A 15699-nucleotide genomic window follows, 5' to 3' on the forward strand; every position below is an offset into this window, starting at 1 on the left:
AGGTTTCAAGGGGCCACCACAAAATTCTCCATAATTACCCAAGGACGGAGCACCCAGAGAACCACCTCTTTTTTTTGAAGGTCATATAGACATGCTTTTACAATGGCCATGATCACAGCTTCTCAGACACCTCCCCATAGGCTCTGAAAACCATCCCAGAGGAAAGGGGTTGATGGATTCCCCATAGATGAAGCCAACCAATCTGCCAATGTGAGCAGGAGACAGCTCGCATCTCAGGAACACTCTTGTCAGGACGGGAGGAGCATGCCTAGCACCTTGCTTGGATTTCAAGTCAAAGGCACAGACCAGCTTCTCAAAATTCACCCTCAATATTAGTCACTTCCCACAAGCAAAGGCTGCTGCATCTTCCAAGCCTCCTTGAAGGGAAGGGATTAACAAAACCACACTCAAACCAAAGCAGCTCACCAGAGACCTTGGCTGAAACAACCCCCTTGATGTCAAATTCCCACAACTTTCTCCTGGGCTGGAGTTTCTCCTGCCAAAGCACACGCGAGGGCTACCAGGAGAAACTGCAGTGGGCTTGCAGTTGTCAGGAGACGCTGCAAACAGAGCACAAACACTGGGCTGTGCCGGGGATTGGGGAGGCGCCATCCATCTCCTCCATGAGATTCCTGGGATTGCTCTGGAGAGACCAGCAGGCAGGTCTGGGAATCCCAGCCTGCATCTGAAGTGGATCCAGCTCCCTTCCCAAATTCCCTGCCAGCAAACGAGGAGGACTCTCACTAGTTCTCCTCTCTCCTGCCGGCTGCACATTCAACAAAGGTGAGATGAAGAAGATCCTTGTTTACTTCAGTGGAAAGGTCATCATAATTTATTCTAGCTTGAAAAAACCCAACACAAAACCAACAAGCCAACTCATATCATTTCTCTTTAAGAAGAGAAACATCTAACATTGGACCAAAGAAAACTCTACAAAGAATTTGGTGGCGATGCTTTTTCCAAATCAAAATAGTTTTGCGATGAAGGATTCAATCCCAAATATTTCAAAGCCCTTTGTTGACAATCAAGCAGAAAACTGACTCAACTCAATAGTTCAACTGACTTGACAACATTTTTCAGGGAAACAATGAATTGGAAGTAAAAAAAAAAAAAAAAAAGGTAATAGAAGTGCTATGCATCATTTGAATTGTGTGATAAACTCAGATTTAGTGGCTTGGCTGGCATGAAGAGATCGGAAAACCATCCATATTCTGCATTTTTTTGCCCTAGAACCTTTGTAGTGTGTCTGTAAGAAAATTATATACACACAGAGGAACACACGTATCTATAGCAAGATGAAAGAGAAGAAGAAAATAAAGACTGCCTTTGTTGCACTGGATCACTGCAATGGAAAATAAAATTATTTGCTTCCCTTTAATTTACATGATATATTTTCTGTACAGGCCTGCTAATAATTTAGCGTGTTCTTAAACAACAGCATTGTTCTTACTGTTTGTCTCCCTGTTGTTCTGCCACTTGCAGTAATTTAAAACAACCCAAAAGAAATCACAGACAGATGCATTGCGTAGAGGACAGATGTGTTGACCCATACAGTGCTTTAACAGCTAAGCCTGCAATGTTTGTTTATGTTCTTTGCTTTTACTGCACATTAAAAGAAGGTTCTCTTTAAAACATTAACTTGAGAGCTGCAAAACACATCATGGGAGTAGAAAGTGAAGGGATAAATTCTGTGTTATCTGATTCCTTTTACTGCTCAGAGGGGTTTTATTTCTCCCCTCTTTTCCTTGGCTTCAGTGCGAGGAGCAGGTTCCACCCCGTCAGCACGACCAGAGTAAAACTGACATTTTATGAGTGGAAACAGTCCAAGGATGGTGGCTTATGCTCTTAACATCCTGACATCTCAACCTCTGAGAACAGCAGCAGCACTGCTTCCAGTGGCTGCAGAACACCTTAAAAAGCAGCACAAACTGACAATGAAAATAAACTACGATTGCAGCGCTGCTGGAGTCTGGCAGCCCTTAACAAATACAGCAGCGTCTGGGTGTTAAAATACATAAATCTGTCATCATTACCAGGCTAAGGGGTCGTCATCCTATTCACAAAATAAAAGAACTGTGCATAATCAGTAGGGCAGGGAGTTCAGAACAAAGTACGCCTTTTACAAACTCTCAACTGCTGATAGATGGATGTTTGCAAGGGACTTAATGTCTTTAACAGGGTACGTTTAAGAAGGAGTGTAGGTTTCAAAACTCCTGGGATTAGTGCTTTTTTTCTCTTCTTTTCCAAATTTATTGCCAAAAGTGGATAATGTAAACACTCAGGTCTTCTGACTATGAAACCCCCGTTATTATAAAGTAAGAAGAATCAAAGCGTTCTAGCACAATGATATTATTCATCAAGTACAACACAGAATATGTTCTTTCTCTCATCAAACAAAAATAAATTGGATTTAAAAATAGGTTTATACACTAATTGCCAGCAGTTTTGTTGTTTTTTTTTTTTCTTTTTCTTCATCTTTTTCTTAATGTGGATGCCAAAGACAGCACAGGAAAGGTAGAGAACCAGACCCTACAGGAATGTAAAAATACACCTCCTCAACAACCATACATTTTAACAGGCAACGTACCTACATATATGGATCAAGAAGCAGCACGTGAGCAATCGATGGTGTGTATGTGCATTTACATATGCAGAGGGAGCCTCCAAAATCAACATTCAAGCTACACCTTATAAACTAGTTCAACTTGGTGCTGTTCTTTCTGTAATAAATATTATACACTGTGCCTTAATTTACAAGTGTGCCTTTTGTGCATTTCTGAGTTAACTGATATCAAAGGGACTAAAATTTGGCTAAAACCCACTATCAATCAGTGGTATTTAGTGGGCAAACTGAGGACAGCAGAGCTGTATGATGGCACTAGTGAATAGGGCACAGTGCTTTCTGGCAGAGACCTCCTGGAGACACTGTGCCCACGATGCTCAACCCAGCTTCAGTGGTCCTCTGAGTCCAATGAGGCCATGCTAAGTCCTTCACTCCCAGCCTTTGGCAAGAAGAAGAGGGATGGAGCACAGGTGCCAAGGAAACACTGTCAGGAAAAGGGGAGGATGGTAGTAGTTGTGGGAAAGTTAACAGAAAGATCCTGCTACCCGGGGAACATGGTCATCTTGGATGGTTGGGAAGATGGTAGATATGTCAAAACTGCTGACAACCAGGTCTGCAATTAGCGTGGTGGCTTCTCATTACTCAGAGCGCTATTAATTAGAAGACTCTAAACCACTATTCTGCAGTCACAGCAGACCTTGACTGGTAATCGAGACCACCTTCTGCATGCCTGCTTTCCACACACATACATATCACCTGCTTGGACCAGGGACTGCCTCGGCTTCACTCACAAATGCTCACTATTTCTACGCATTATAGATCCGTAGATGTGGACAAATCAGCAGCTGTGCACATCAGCATCGCTCTGTCAACACAGGCTGAAATTCTGCCCATTAGTTGTATGGAGGATCGTAACAAAGACAACTCTGATTAATAAAGTCAGAGGCAAAAGATGTTTTTAGTCTCAGACATACTGGTGAGAAAAACCCGACACGTACGTCACAAACTCGTTGGGATCAGAGGCTAATTCTATTAATATCATTTAACAGAAGGAAGCCATAAATTGCTCAGATCAAACACACTTTTAACGTCAGCTTGCCTGGCACTGTGTATTGCTTTAATTCCCAAACAATATTCGTGCAGCAAACAGAGCTGCAGTTTGCTATTTGCATGGGTGTAGCAGCAGCTACACACTCCAAAGCATCTGCAAAGGATTGTGGGCTAAATGCATCCATATGTCCTGCATGCCTCGAATTTACACTGGCTGCAGCTCTGGTTTGCCGCAGTCTACCACAGGATGGAGTATGGGGGGAAATTATATATCCATACATATAGGTATGAATTTCATGCTTACATCCATGGAAAAAAATCTTTTCATTTCCTTTAAATTGTGAACAGGTGTTATCACCTTCTTAACTTGGCTTCTATGTTACAGATTCATGAAGGGAAAAAAGAAATCTACCCAAAACAGGGAGGCTTTTGTTAGCCAGAACATGATGTATTGATAAGCATACTGTAAAGTTTGTTATAAAATCAAATGAAACTAATAAAACCTAACAAAGATCTTGTAAAAACTGTGGACATTATACAGCATTAGCACTGAGTTACATTATAGATCTGGACTTGGAAGAAAGAAGGCTGCAGCCCGGTTGTGATGTTTTCCAGCCTTTTACACCCGTTCACTGAGAGTCATCAGTCAAATCACTTGGTGCTACATTTTTGATCAGTCATTTTTAGGATAGTTACAGCTAATACTGGCACTCACATCATCACCTCTTTATGGAGAAAGAGCTTTTCAAGAACAAATTATTATGGGCTGTTGTGACATCAATCTAGTATAGCACTCATCAAAATGACTAAAACTAGTGAAATCACTTTTCTGCAGCAATCCAGGAACAGTCACCTTTTCATTTTGGAGTATTTCTCTCTCCTCCTTTCCTCTCCCAGAACAGTGGACATTTTCCAGGACTAAACGTGCTGCGTATGTGGACAGGGAGTTTGTCGGACTCTGAGCAGGGTTCTCCAAATGAGAAGGAAATGAAGCACCACTGAAATTCAGGGGATAGGAATAACTGATTGCTTTTAGATTTCTTTTAACATGTACATTTCTCCTATCCCTGTGCAACACCAAGTCTGGGTAGGGTGTGTGTCTTTATGCTTACACTAATAAACACTTGGAAGAGCCCTCACTTGGGTGAGAGCATCATTAGTCAATGATGAGTCACCTCCAGTGGAAAAGGAGCTTCATTTCCAAGTGAACAGGTTTTAGCTATGAGTTTGCACCAAAACATGAAAATACTCACATTTTATGTACCAAGCATTTCACTGACTCTTCTAGTCAATGGGATCAGTTCATGCAGATAGAGGGTCTCTTACCACAGGCTGACATACAGGATCCCCTCACTTGGCCACATCGCTTAGACAGGTCTTGTTATGAACCAAAGCCCTACCTGCATCTCCACAGAGGGGTTGCTGTGACGCAGTGACACCACACCCTGACAAGAAGTCCTTGTGCAATGATTGCAATTGCTAGGCCTTGAGTAGTAAACTAAGGCTCCCCATTTCTGCTCAGCTCCCAAAGGCCAAAAACAATCTGAGCTTTAATTAGCAACATAACCATTACTAAGCATCAGTGACTATGGCCAGATCCTCATCTGGTGTTAATCACGCTGCGTATGCACAGGAGGCCACCAACGTAGATCCAGCTGCCGGATTGGGGCCTTAACAAATTAAACATGAGAACTTTGTTACTGTTTACTGTCACAAGGAATTCTTCATTTCCATATAACAACTGCCTAATCTTCATTAGTCATGATTATATGCCCTGTGATTGTGTTAACGGTCCCACACTGGATGGGCTGCCTTTCACACTTTGTGTTGAAGTAAATGCGCTAAAGACGGACTGCCTACTCCATACCATGACCAGCACAAGCCACACCACCTTGGTCTCAAATGCAAATACTGCACCTTTTTTTTCTTTTTTTAAGTGTTGACTCATTTCAGTTTTTGCTTAGCATTAGCAGTCCCTTAGTGCACACATTGCTGACTCAATGTTGATTCACATCTTCTTGCTGAGCACATCTCTCTCTGGTCCCCAGAGTTTATTAAGAGGCCAAAATCCAACCATAAATGAATTTGTCATGCTTTTCCAAGATGGCTGGTGGCACCTGACTCTGTGCTACAAATGTTTTCTCAGCTTTTGCACTATAAATGAGTTCTGAGACACGGATTGATGACTTCATTGGAGAACTGTAATGTAAACCATATTTTACTGTACTTGACTTTTTTTCACACAGTATTTTCTACTACTACGAGCAGAAAAAAGCACATTAGAATAAATATCCGTTCAGACATTGTCGTGATTTTTTTTCCAGGATACTTATGCTGACTGTTTAAAAAAAAAAAGAGGTTATTTTAATGCAAATTTTTTACACATGCCTGTTATCAAAGAAAGCTGTCCTTGGACAAGCTGTAAAAAAGCATAAAATAGCAGCTGGCTCAGCAGGAAAAAGCTACTTTAAAGATAAATCATCTGATGTCAGGGAAAATTCTCAAAGCAATCAATTGCAGCAGACAGACAGCAGACATTTAATAGTAAATTTGATTTGTTTGAAAACAAGATGTAGCTCAGTTTCTGAACAGCCCATCAGAGGTTTAGGACAACAAGCTGCACTCTTCCTCCTGCTCTCTGCACCAAGATTTTACTACCCCACAGCCAAAACGGGACCAAGTGGCTTGGTCACTCAGAGGGCCAGGCACCAGAGGGGAAGCATGAACTGGATGATGGATTCTTCACCAAAATCTTCCTCCAAATAAACCCAAAGAAGAGAAAAAACAATTGCAGCAGTCAGAGATACAGGGCAAGAAAGAGAAATACTGGAGCAGCTGTTCCTTGGACTTAAATGTTGATCGTTTTTCATAGAATCATAGAATCGTTAAGGTTGGAAAAGACCCTTAAGATCATCAACTCCAACCGTTAACCTAGCACTGCCAAGTCCACCACTAAACCATGTCCTAAGCACCACATCTACCTGTCTTTTAAATACTTCCAGGGATGGAGACTCAACCACTTCCCTGGGCAGCCTATTCTAATGCCTGACTACCTTTTCGGTGAAGAAGTTTTTATTAATATCCAACCTAAACTTCCCCTGGTGCAGCGTGAGGCTGTTTCTTCTCATCCTATCGCTTGCTGAGATGCACTGAAGGAAGATGTGTCTTCGGCAGTTTACAAACTCCATGTGAAGCAAGAATTCTACACTGCAGAGACAATCCCAAACCCTACTCTTGTTGCTGCTTCCTTTTTCTTTGCTACAGAAGGTAATAAGAAACATGCATGCAGATGCAAAAATAGAGACAGTTTGATCTTTCAGCACTTGGTTGAGCAACTGATGCAAGATGAAGTATTTACTGGCAGCACCTGTAGCAATAGCCCCGCATGTTGCAATGCTGGCACACCTTGCAGGATTTGGCCCATAACACTTCTGCAAGTGAAAAGTCCTCTACGTTGTGCATTAGTGAAAGAGGTCATTATGCTACAGCATAAATATTTACTAAGAGTCCTTCCTACAGCTGTTCACCAACAATTTTCCCTTCAGAGTATGACCAGACTTCTGGAACAAGTGATACTGTTTATTATTGCAGAAGGAGATGGTAATGGAGGTTGTCCACCACCTCCTTGTTAGAAGACTTTGTTTTCAGTTATTTGTAAGTCAGGCAAATCCCATCCATTTGAGCTAAGATTTCCCAGTGAGGGCCTGACGGCTGGAGCGTGCGATGACTCCATATGTGCAACCTCACAGTTTCTCCATGCCGGCCACAGCTTGATACAGGCTTCAGTTACACCATCACATGCTATTTTTTTTCTGCAGAAAATACCTCCATCCAGCACACAAGGTGGACAGTTTTCAAATAATGAGCAGCTATTCAACATTTTGTTTCTTCCTCTTTGGCCTTATGCTTCCAACACACTGGCAAGGAAGTTTTATTCTGCAGTAAAGAAACTGCAGGTTTCAACCAAGCATCTAAAAACAAAATAAAGTTACTTTTCACACCTGTAGGTTATAAACCAGCTCTTCTGAATTGATTCAGCTGGGAAAAATCCTTAAAGATAAGATTTTCATGGGCATCATTGTACAAATAACTTCTTGGGAAGGTACAGCACATTTGTTTTGACGAGCTACAGATAATTCGCCACTATAAAGAACCATTGTATTTAATAACTGCAATGCTGTTTTAATACTGATTAAAGAAAAGTTCCTCTTCCAGCATTTGTAAATCTGTCTGCAGTGTAATTGACATCCCAAATCTTGTGGTAAGCCACAAAAACTATTAAGGCTGGCTAGGAAAGGAAATTGTAGTTTTGACTTATATTGGTTATCTGCTTTTACTGGCTTACATTTCACGCAGGAGTGTATTAGAGCAGGATTCCTTGGATCTTTGGGATCCGGGCCTTGCAGTCTGAGAAGATGGGGAAATAGGCAGGACAGAAACCAATTGCTACCATCTGGGTTGGCAAAACCTTTGTCTGAGAAGCAAAATCAAAAACCTAGAATAAGAGAAGACTCCCTTCCAACACAGCAGCAGGAAGATGCTAAATCAGGAAGAAAAGACTCTACCAAGTGCTATGAAGGAGGAATAGTCTTTTAGGGTGAGATTTAAGAGGCTTAGACTCAACTCTGAGCCACAGCTCATATTTTATGTGGTCTTGGACTAATCACCTGGTCTCTCTTTGCCTTAGTTACCATCTGTAAAATCACAGTAATCCGTCTCATCCGCACTTAGAGACTGAGAAGTCCTCCAGCCAAGCAATGTGTAGGTATGTCTAGCAGACGTGTAGAGGCAGACCTAAGTTTGCTCTGCTGATGCACTGAGCTAGCTGGTTGCAAGCAAGATCTGTCATGAAAGCCACAAAGCGACATTCGTGCAGGCTTATATCAAGATTATTACGTCTCACAGAGACCAACCTGTAATGCAGACACGGGAGCTCACCTCTGCCATGTCTGCTGGCACCCACTGGTGTTGGCAGATCCACTGCCCTTTTTTATTCCTTTGTACAATATCACGGAATTTTGTTGGTTCTCTATACTCTAATGGAATATAGAGACTAATAATAGTCAAGATTAATAACAGTTATATAGGATTGAGTGCAGGCAGAGAGGTTCAAGACAGCTGAATTTTAGTCTCAGCTCTCTGTAGGACCTTGTGTAAACGATCACCTTATCCTGCTGCAGTGTACATATAACACAGGTGTGACAGTTCCTCACTTGCCAGTGGTGTAGCAGAGCTCAGTTAAAAGCATATAGCATAACTCCAAAATCTTTCAATAAGCTACTGTATAGATTCCAGATATTACAGCTTAAATTCCCAGAATGCTTTAATGTCAAAATGGATTCTATTTTTTCAAGTCCCAATGTTTAATGAATCATTTGATGCTATTCTAGATTTAATATCTTAACCACCTTGCCCATGTCTGACACCTGCGTGGTTTTACATGTTTGGTGTCAGCAGTAAAGCTGGAATAAGAGGGCATTTTCTCCTTTGAAGGAGTGGGAGAATAGAGAGGCCATATGGTCCAAAAGGCCACTCTGCCTAATGAAGTTTGTGCTTTCCAGAGCACAAACAAAACAGCTCCATCAATTTGATCTTCATCCTCAAAACCGACATGCAGTTGGTCTTAAAACACTGCCTCCTTCTCAAAAATCAACAAAGGACTGATTTGCTCTCAACCAAAAGCATTTTCACCAAGACGAACACAAACATCTGGCCAATGCATTAAATGTTTGGATCCTTTGAAGGAATAAGTCAGTGATACCTTGTGTTTACTTGCAGACCTTGGCAAGAAAGACACTAGGGGAACATTTATTTTCAGGGGAAATTGTTCTAGTGAAAAGCAATTAGTTTGAAGCATTACATGAACACATCTGTACCACTGGAGATGAGGGACATAAGTAATCCATCAAAAATGGTCTGAGCAACAACAATGCACAAGGGTACACTGTGAGACAAGGAAGGAAGGTGCAAAGGGTCTAAGAAGTACTGGATTTAGCCAGCATTAGAACAAGGATGCATGGAGATGAATGATAATTCAGCCCGTATGTCTGCCACACATTTAGTTCAAAGTTACTCTTTTCTTGGCACTTGGTGATCAATATTTGTTTGCATAGGGCTCAATCTCACACCCACAGAGACCAGTGGGAGCTTGCCATTTCCTTCCATAGCTGCCCGATGAGGCTCCAAATAACTAGTGTTTGTGCCCAGGGCTTTTCAGTGCCAAATATAATGAACACTATTGTTCTTAACACAATTAAATTTGATAATCCAATTTCCCTGAGCAACTGAATTGGAGTTTTTGCCTCAGTCTTTCCTGAGTTCTAGTCCAACTTTTACCCTGTGCCTCCTGGCTTTTCCCTTTCATTTGTTTCTGTTGTGCTACCAAGCATAGTCAGAGCCTTCTTTGACTCACAGATGCCTCGATACCTCTTTGTCTTGAAGTAACGGGAGCTGGCTTGGGCCCTGAGCTTTGCAGAAGATACTGGATGAAAACAGAAGATCAAAGACTTTGGCAACCTCCACATAATGCAAAAGCACAAGCAGTACTGAAGCAGGTTCCTATAGCATTCCTTTCTCCACACCAGTTTGGAAAGCATGTCCAAAACGAGTCTGTATAGACGTGACTCTTTATAGACTATTTCCACTTCACCCTTTTTGCTCAGTGTAGCAACGAAAGATGGATGAATGTGGATAGGAAAGAGCTGAATGAGGAAAACCAAATCCACAAACTATGTAAACTATAAGATGGCTTTTGCAGCTTTACCCCACCGATGCTACAAGAGTCATATAGTAAGAGGGTTTCCCTCACCTAAGCATCTCTCTCCTGATAAGACATTTACATTCTGGTCTCTCTCCCATACTGTCTCTGCAGCAAAGTCGTGCTCCAAGAATCACCCTGTTATCGGGTGATAATCCTCCATCAAGCAGCACCAAGTGTTTGCTACATGCTCTGAGTCCACAGCAGTCCTTCTACTGTGAAGGTGAAGAAGAAGAAATAGAACAAAAACAGGCCAAGTGCCAATCAATAGGCAGCTGGAAACTGCCCTAAACTCTCTCCTCACTTCTACCGTCTGAGAGAAACAGAACTTTGTAGACCAGATATTGGGGGTGCTGATCAGGCAATAGGTTTAGCAAGACACCTGATCTTACCCCCTGTTTTGTAACCTTCCCCTTTGCTCCTTCAGCATCCTCCAGCATGCCAAATTTCATCTGGCTCTTTCCCTCCTCACAGACAAGGAGCAATCAGCAAGTTTCTGTGGCAGCCACAGCAGAGGAATCTCTGATTACCCAGAGAAGTGTCTTTGGGAGCCTTCAGGAATGCTCAGCCCAGCATATGACCCCCAAAGTCCCATGGCCAGGCCCAAACAAGCCCTTTGAAGCTGGTCAAATGCACAGCCAGAAAACCCACGGTCACCAAGACGGCACCTGAAGCTTTTTTAATAATGCCTTCACCACGGGAATTTCTCAGGAATTGAGCATCCCTGGGTCACATGCCAGCTCTGAGTTTTGTTTCAATCTAAATATTATTATTCCTGAAGACACCATGCTTTGCAAAAGCTCAGTACACGGATCTTCCAGCTGCGCATTTTTATATGGCTGCCTTACCATTTGCTTTGAGAACTATCCTGTTCCAACAGCAAACATAAAGATCAGTGTGACCTCTCCTTATCGCACAGCCTTTCCTGTGTGGAATTCACTGTGATCTGGACCCTAGTGACTATTGCATCATTTCTGTTTATTTGTAACCTTTGGCACTGCGTAATCTTATCTGCTTGCAGCCGGCTGCAGCAGAAGATGTGCAGCAACATAGCCAGCTCTGGCAATCCTCAAACACTGGAAAGGGCCAGTTAAGAGTGGAGGTCAGTAAATGATTAGCAAAGCAAATCTGCAATCATTGACAGCTACACAGAAATCAGCTCACTCTCTCCCCCCAAAGCAGGTGAGGCCTGGCTTCTCTCCAGCCCTACTCACCAATCACGATGAGGGTGTAGTTCACATTGGTGCTGCCGAAGCCATTGGTGGCTTTGCAAATGTAGGTTCCCGCATCTTCGCTTTCCACCTCCTTGATTTTCAGCCCTTGCTGAAGGATTCGGAACCTCGTCCAGCCGCTGTGGATAGTGCGTCCATCCTTCATCCACATGGTGAGAGGCGGGGGGTCACCCTCCACTGGGCACAGGAGCTTGATGGTCCTCCCTAGCCTCACGGACTGACGGTGAATCACTTTATCGGCAATCCTTGGAGGACCTAAGAAAGAACAGAGAGAGGAAGAGCTGTTATTGCTATTGCCAGTGATATAGCACTGATTTAAAGACCAGTCATCAATCAGGGCATTACGCTGACTGCTATACAGAGATATAGTAAAAAGTGCTTACCAAAAATCACTTACAACCAAGGCTAAAAATGCTGGCAAATACAGAGTTGACAACAACAGGTTGTGCAAGACCTGAAGCTGTAGCCTTGCCATCATCATCAGCTCATGCTAACCTACCAGGGAAGCCTGGTTCTGAGTCTCTTTTGCTTTTCCAAAGCACCCTCATTTTCTTATAGCAAGGAGGAGTCCAATACACAAACTATTCAGCTGTATTTGGTAAAGCAACTGTAGTTGTTTTAAACTTAACACCTATCCTGAGGGCAAAATTAGTAACAGCACTGGAACTTACAACAAAACACTGCCCCCCCCCCGCAAATGTTATAATCCTTTCATGTTGTATGTACAGTAATTCCCCTTAATAGTCACCAGATGGGCTTTATCTGAGACGCATAAGCCTGCAGTTGTTGGACATAAAGCATTCATTGGGTAGCGCTTCACCTAAAGATACAGCATAGCTTGACAAGTTAACATTGCCTATAATCCAAAAGAAGAAATTTTTATAAATTGCCTTGGCAACCCTTCTGGTTTGACCCGACTGACAAATATTTGTTCTTTGTAAAAGGTGATAATTTCATGCAAAACAGAGTGTCCCTGGAATGCCACAGAGTGAACACACTGTTTGCCTCATGATAACAGGATGCACTTGGACACGCCAACACTCAGAAAGAAGAAGTGATAAAGACTCCAACAGTGGGAATGGTCCCATAGCTGAATTCGAACTGAAATTTCTTCCCAAGGCTCTGAAAAGTTGAAGCAGAGAGTCTTTTTCCTGCATCTGCCTTTTCTGCCTTTTCATTAATTGCACAAGTTCCCCACACAAACTGCAATAGCAACGCTCTTCCCAGAATAGTCTATTAATGGGCGTGATAATAAGTGCCCTGCTCTTGCATAAGGACAAAATGTTTTGCTAAGGATTGCTGATGCTGAGTTGCACCCAAAACCCACAAGATGTTTGTGGGATTTGGAACTGTTCCCTCATATTTTATTCCTGTTCTTAGTGTTCTGCAGGATTGGACCCACATGGGATAAGCTACAGAGCTCGTATTTGCGCTTCCTCATGACTAATTCCTATTATTCCAATGTCTGCCTGAATTTTCCCTAGCATGACTAAGGCAGTACATACAGTTCAGCTCATGAATGACTACAGAGCTGCTGTCGCAGTTACTCATGTTGAATCACACCCATTAATTTTGCAGCTTTGCTGGTGAACAGAAGTGCTGCTCAAGCCGAGAAAAGAGTCATGAACTAGCTTGAAACTCATTAATTAGTTTAACTAAGAGCTTGGTTAAACCAGTGGGTCTTAGACACACTCAGATTCTGATGAACTGCTGAAGACCCAAAGTGGGGATCCTGAGAGCACTTATTCTGAAAAAGTCAGTCCCTGGTAAAGATAACACCCATCCCTGCACAGCTTCTGCAGACACCTGTGGGACAGTGTCTCAGGGGTGATAGTGCCCTCGCAGACTCCAAGGGAACTGGCAAAACACCATGAGAAATCTTGCCTGTCCAGATATTTCTAAGCACTGCAAACCACATTGTTAATGTTCTTCACCTTGGGAGATCTCCAACCAGCTCTATGGATGGAGAGATAACCCCAAGATCCTTTGAATGCTGATCTGACACAAGTCACGTTGCTGAATCTTTTAAAGAGGAAATCCACCCATCAGGAGGGGTTGTGTGTGTTTGCTTTGATAAAGCAGAATTCACCAACACCAGGTGAGGATCCAGCCCCAAATTCTGCTACTTCTTCCTACATGGTGCAGCATCTCACTCAGCGCAAAGGAGCAGAAATGTCCAGACAAGTCCACGGCCTTGTTGAAATTCTGGGTTGGCCCTTGGAGAGGTCCTTTCTGACCTAAAGCCCTACCAGACCATGTCAAACTTTAAGAGTAGCTTCATTGCAATCTACTTGTGAGCCAGGATACTACTCCATGCATATTCAAATGGCAAAAACAGATCTATAATTAGTGCTGGGGAAAAATGTTCGGTGCAGGGCAAGCAGGGACAGTGGAGAGAGAGCACCCTCCTCCCAACTTGGAAACTTGCTGTAGCTCCTTCAAAATCCCTTTCCTTCCGACATTCAGGTTGACTCCTGATGAATTTTGAGACCTGGAGGAATCAGATAGTTTCCCAATCACGTCATGTGCCTCGTTGGGGCAGGCTGCACAAGCGGCTCTCCTGATGGCACCAGAGTTGCCTCTGGATCGGTCACATGTTTGGGTCAGCGGTAAGCTTGGTCCTCCTAAATGCCATTTTCCTTTGATTGACCTTTCGTTCTGAGGAATTGTTGGATCGCTCTCTGTCACAGGATCTATTCGCAGACCTTTATGACATTTAGAAAAGGGTGCGTTTCTTGAAGCCTTTCAGCCTGAGAAGAAAAACACTAGCACGGTCCTCTGCAGCCCTTCATTAGCCCCTCCAGCGACTTTCTTGGGATGAGGAATAAAGACTTCCCCCCGCTCTTTTTCCTGCTCTGAATTTTGCCAGATACAGCTGCATGCACTTCTCAATGAGGTACAGCCTCAGGACATAGATGTTAAAACCTTGCTTCTGTTCATTTGGTGCTGTAAATATTCCCATTTTATTACCTATCATCTTTGTGTTAATAACTTTCTGTGCAAGCACTACTCTCTCTCTGGAATCAGTGCCTTCGCATAAGCCAGAGGCTTCAGAGGCCCTGGCAAGCCAACGATAGCTGGACCTCCTGTAGATGGCTACAGCAAGAATAAAATGTTGATATCATCACGGATCTCTGTCTCTCTTTCTAATGTACAGGCATCCACTGGGTCTTATTTCACTACATATCTGTACAGCCCTGCCTTGGGACTGCAACAGTGACGGATGAGTGCTTTTCAAGTCAAGATACACTTTGGCACATCTCGCCACTCTGCGCTGTCAGTATTTGGAGGGGAGGCGGTGGAAAGGGGGAAGTGTGTTTTGCAAAAAGGCCCTTTGGCAACATCCCCTGTGCAGTGGGTGCTGCTGACACAGAGCTGCCTTGCATGGCACACCGCGGAAATCCCACACTATCCAGATAGAAACATATTCGCCCTCTGAATCTATGCATTAAGCTGCCCAGAACCCCTCAGGTTCCTCTGGAGTTTAATTGCCAGGGCTTCTCTATGGCAGTTCTATCTTCTACTACATGAACAGAACAAAAAGTTGTAGTAAAAAGATGCTGAGCACCCCAATTTCTTATGTGCATCACTGGTACTGAAGGGAGCTCCCCACCTTGCAGAACTGTCCCGTAACATGCCAGTGGGGTGGCCATGAGAGCAGAGTACCCAATAGCTGCCAGCTCTCCCAAGGCCTTGATTTGGGGGTGTCCCTTGGCGGCTGCCTCCTGCGGGGCTGGGGCATGCGTGCGCTCACAGCTGAGTGTTGCGGCACGGGAGCAGAGCCCAGGGCACAGCCCGCGGCCCTGCAGGCTGGATACATTTCTACAGCTGCTTAGAAAGGCAAAATCCCACGAAAGCACCTGCTGCTTCACCTACAGCTGCCAGCGAGGTAAAAACAGGCTGAACCCTGGCTGCTGCTGGCTTCCCATCCCTTGCCACTGCCGGCTTCTGTCCTGTGCTCTAATGCAGCATTAAAAAGCAGACACAATTACTCCTCAAGCAGCCAGTGTCACAATCTCGGCCGTCCTAGACTCCAGCTTTGTGCTGTACGTTAACAGAAATGATCTAATGTATTTTGAGAGCAATACCCTATAGCT

The 15699-nt window shown here is 43.5% G+C and overlaps 1 protein-coding gene across 1 annotated transcript in view; it reads right to left on the bottom strand.

Annotated features, from left to right (window-relative positions):
• The window catches only part of FGFRL1 (fibroblast growth factor receptor like 1), a 179037-nt gene that overhangs the window by 78485 nt on the left and 84853 nt on the right, over window positions 1–15699 (bottom strand). Inside the window, exon 3 of the mRNA XM_082315588.1 lies at window positions 11585–11857. Within this exon, the coding sequence (XP_082171714.1) occupies window positions 11585–11857 (273 nt within the window). The remainder of the gene's footprint in view (window positions 1–11584; window positions 11858–15699) is intronic.

The sequence above is a fragment of the Platalea leucorodia genome, assembly GCF_965183815.1.
Source record: "Platalea leucorodia genome assembly, chromosome: 6".
NCBI lineage: Eukaryota > Metazoa > Chordata > Aves > Pelecaniformes > Threskiornithidae > Platalea > Platalea leucorodia.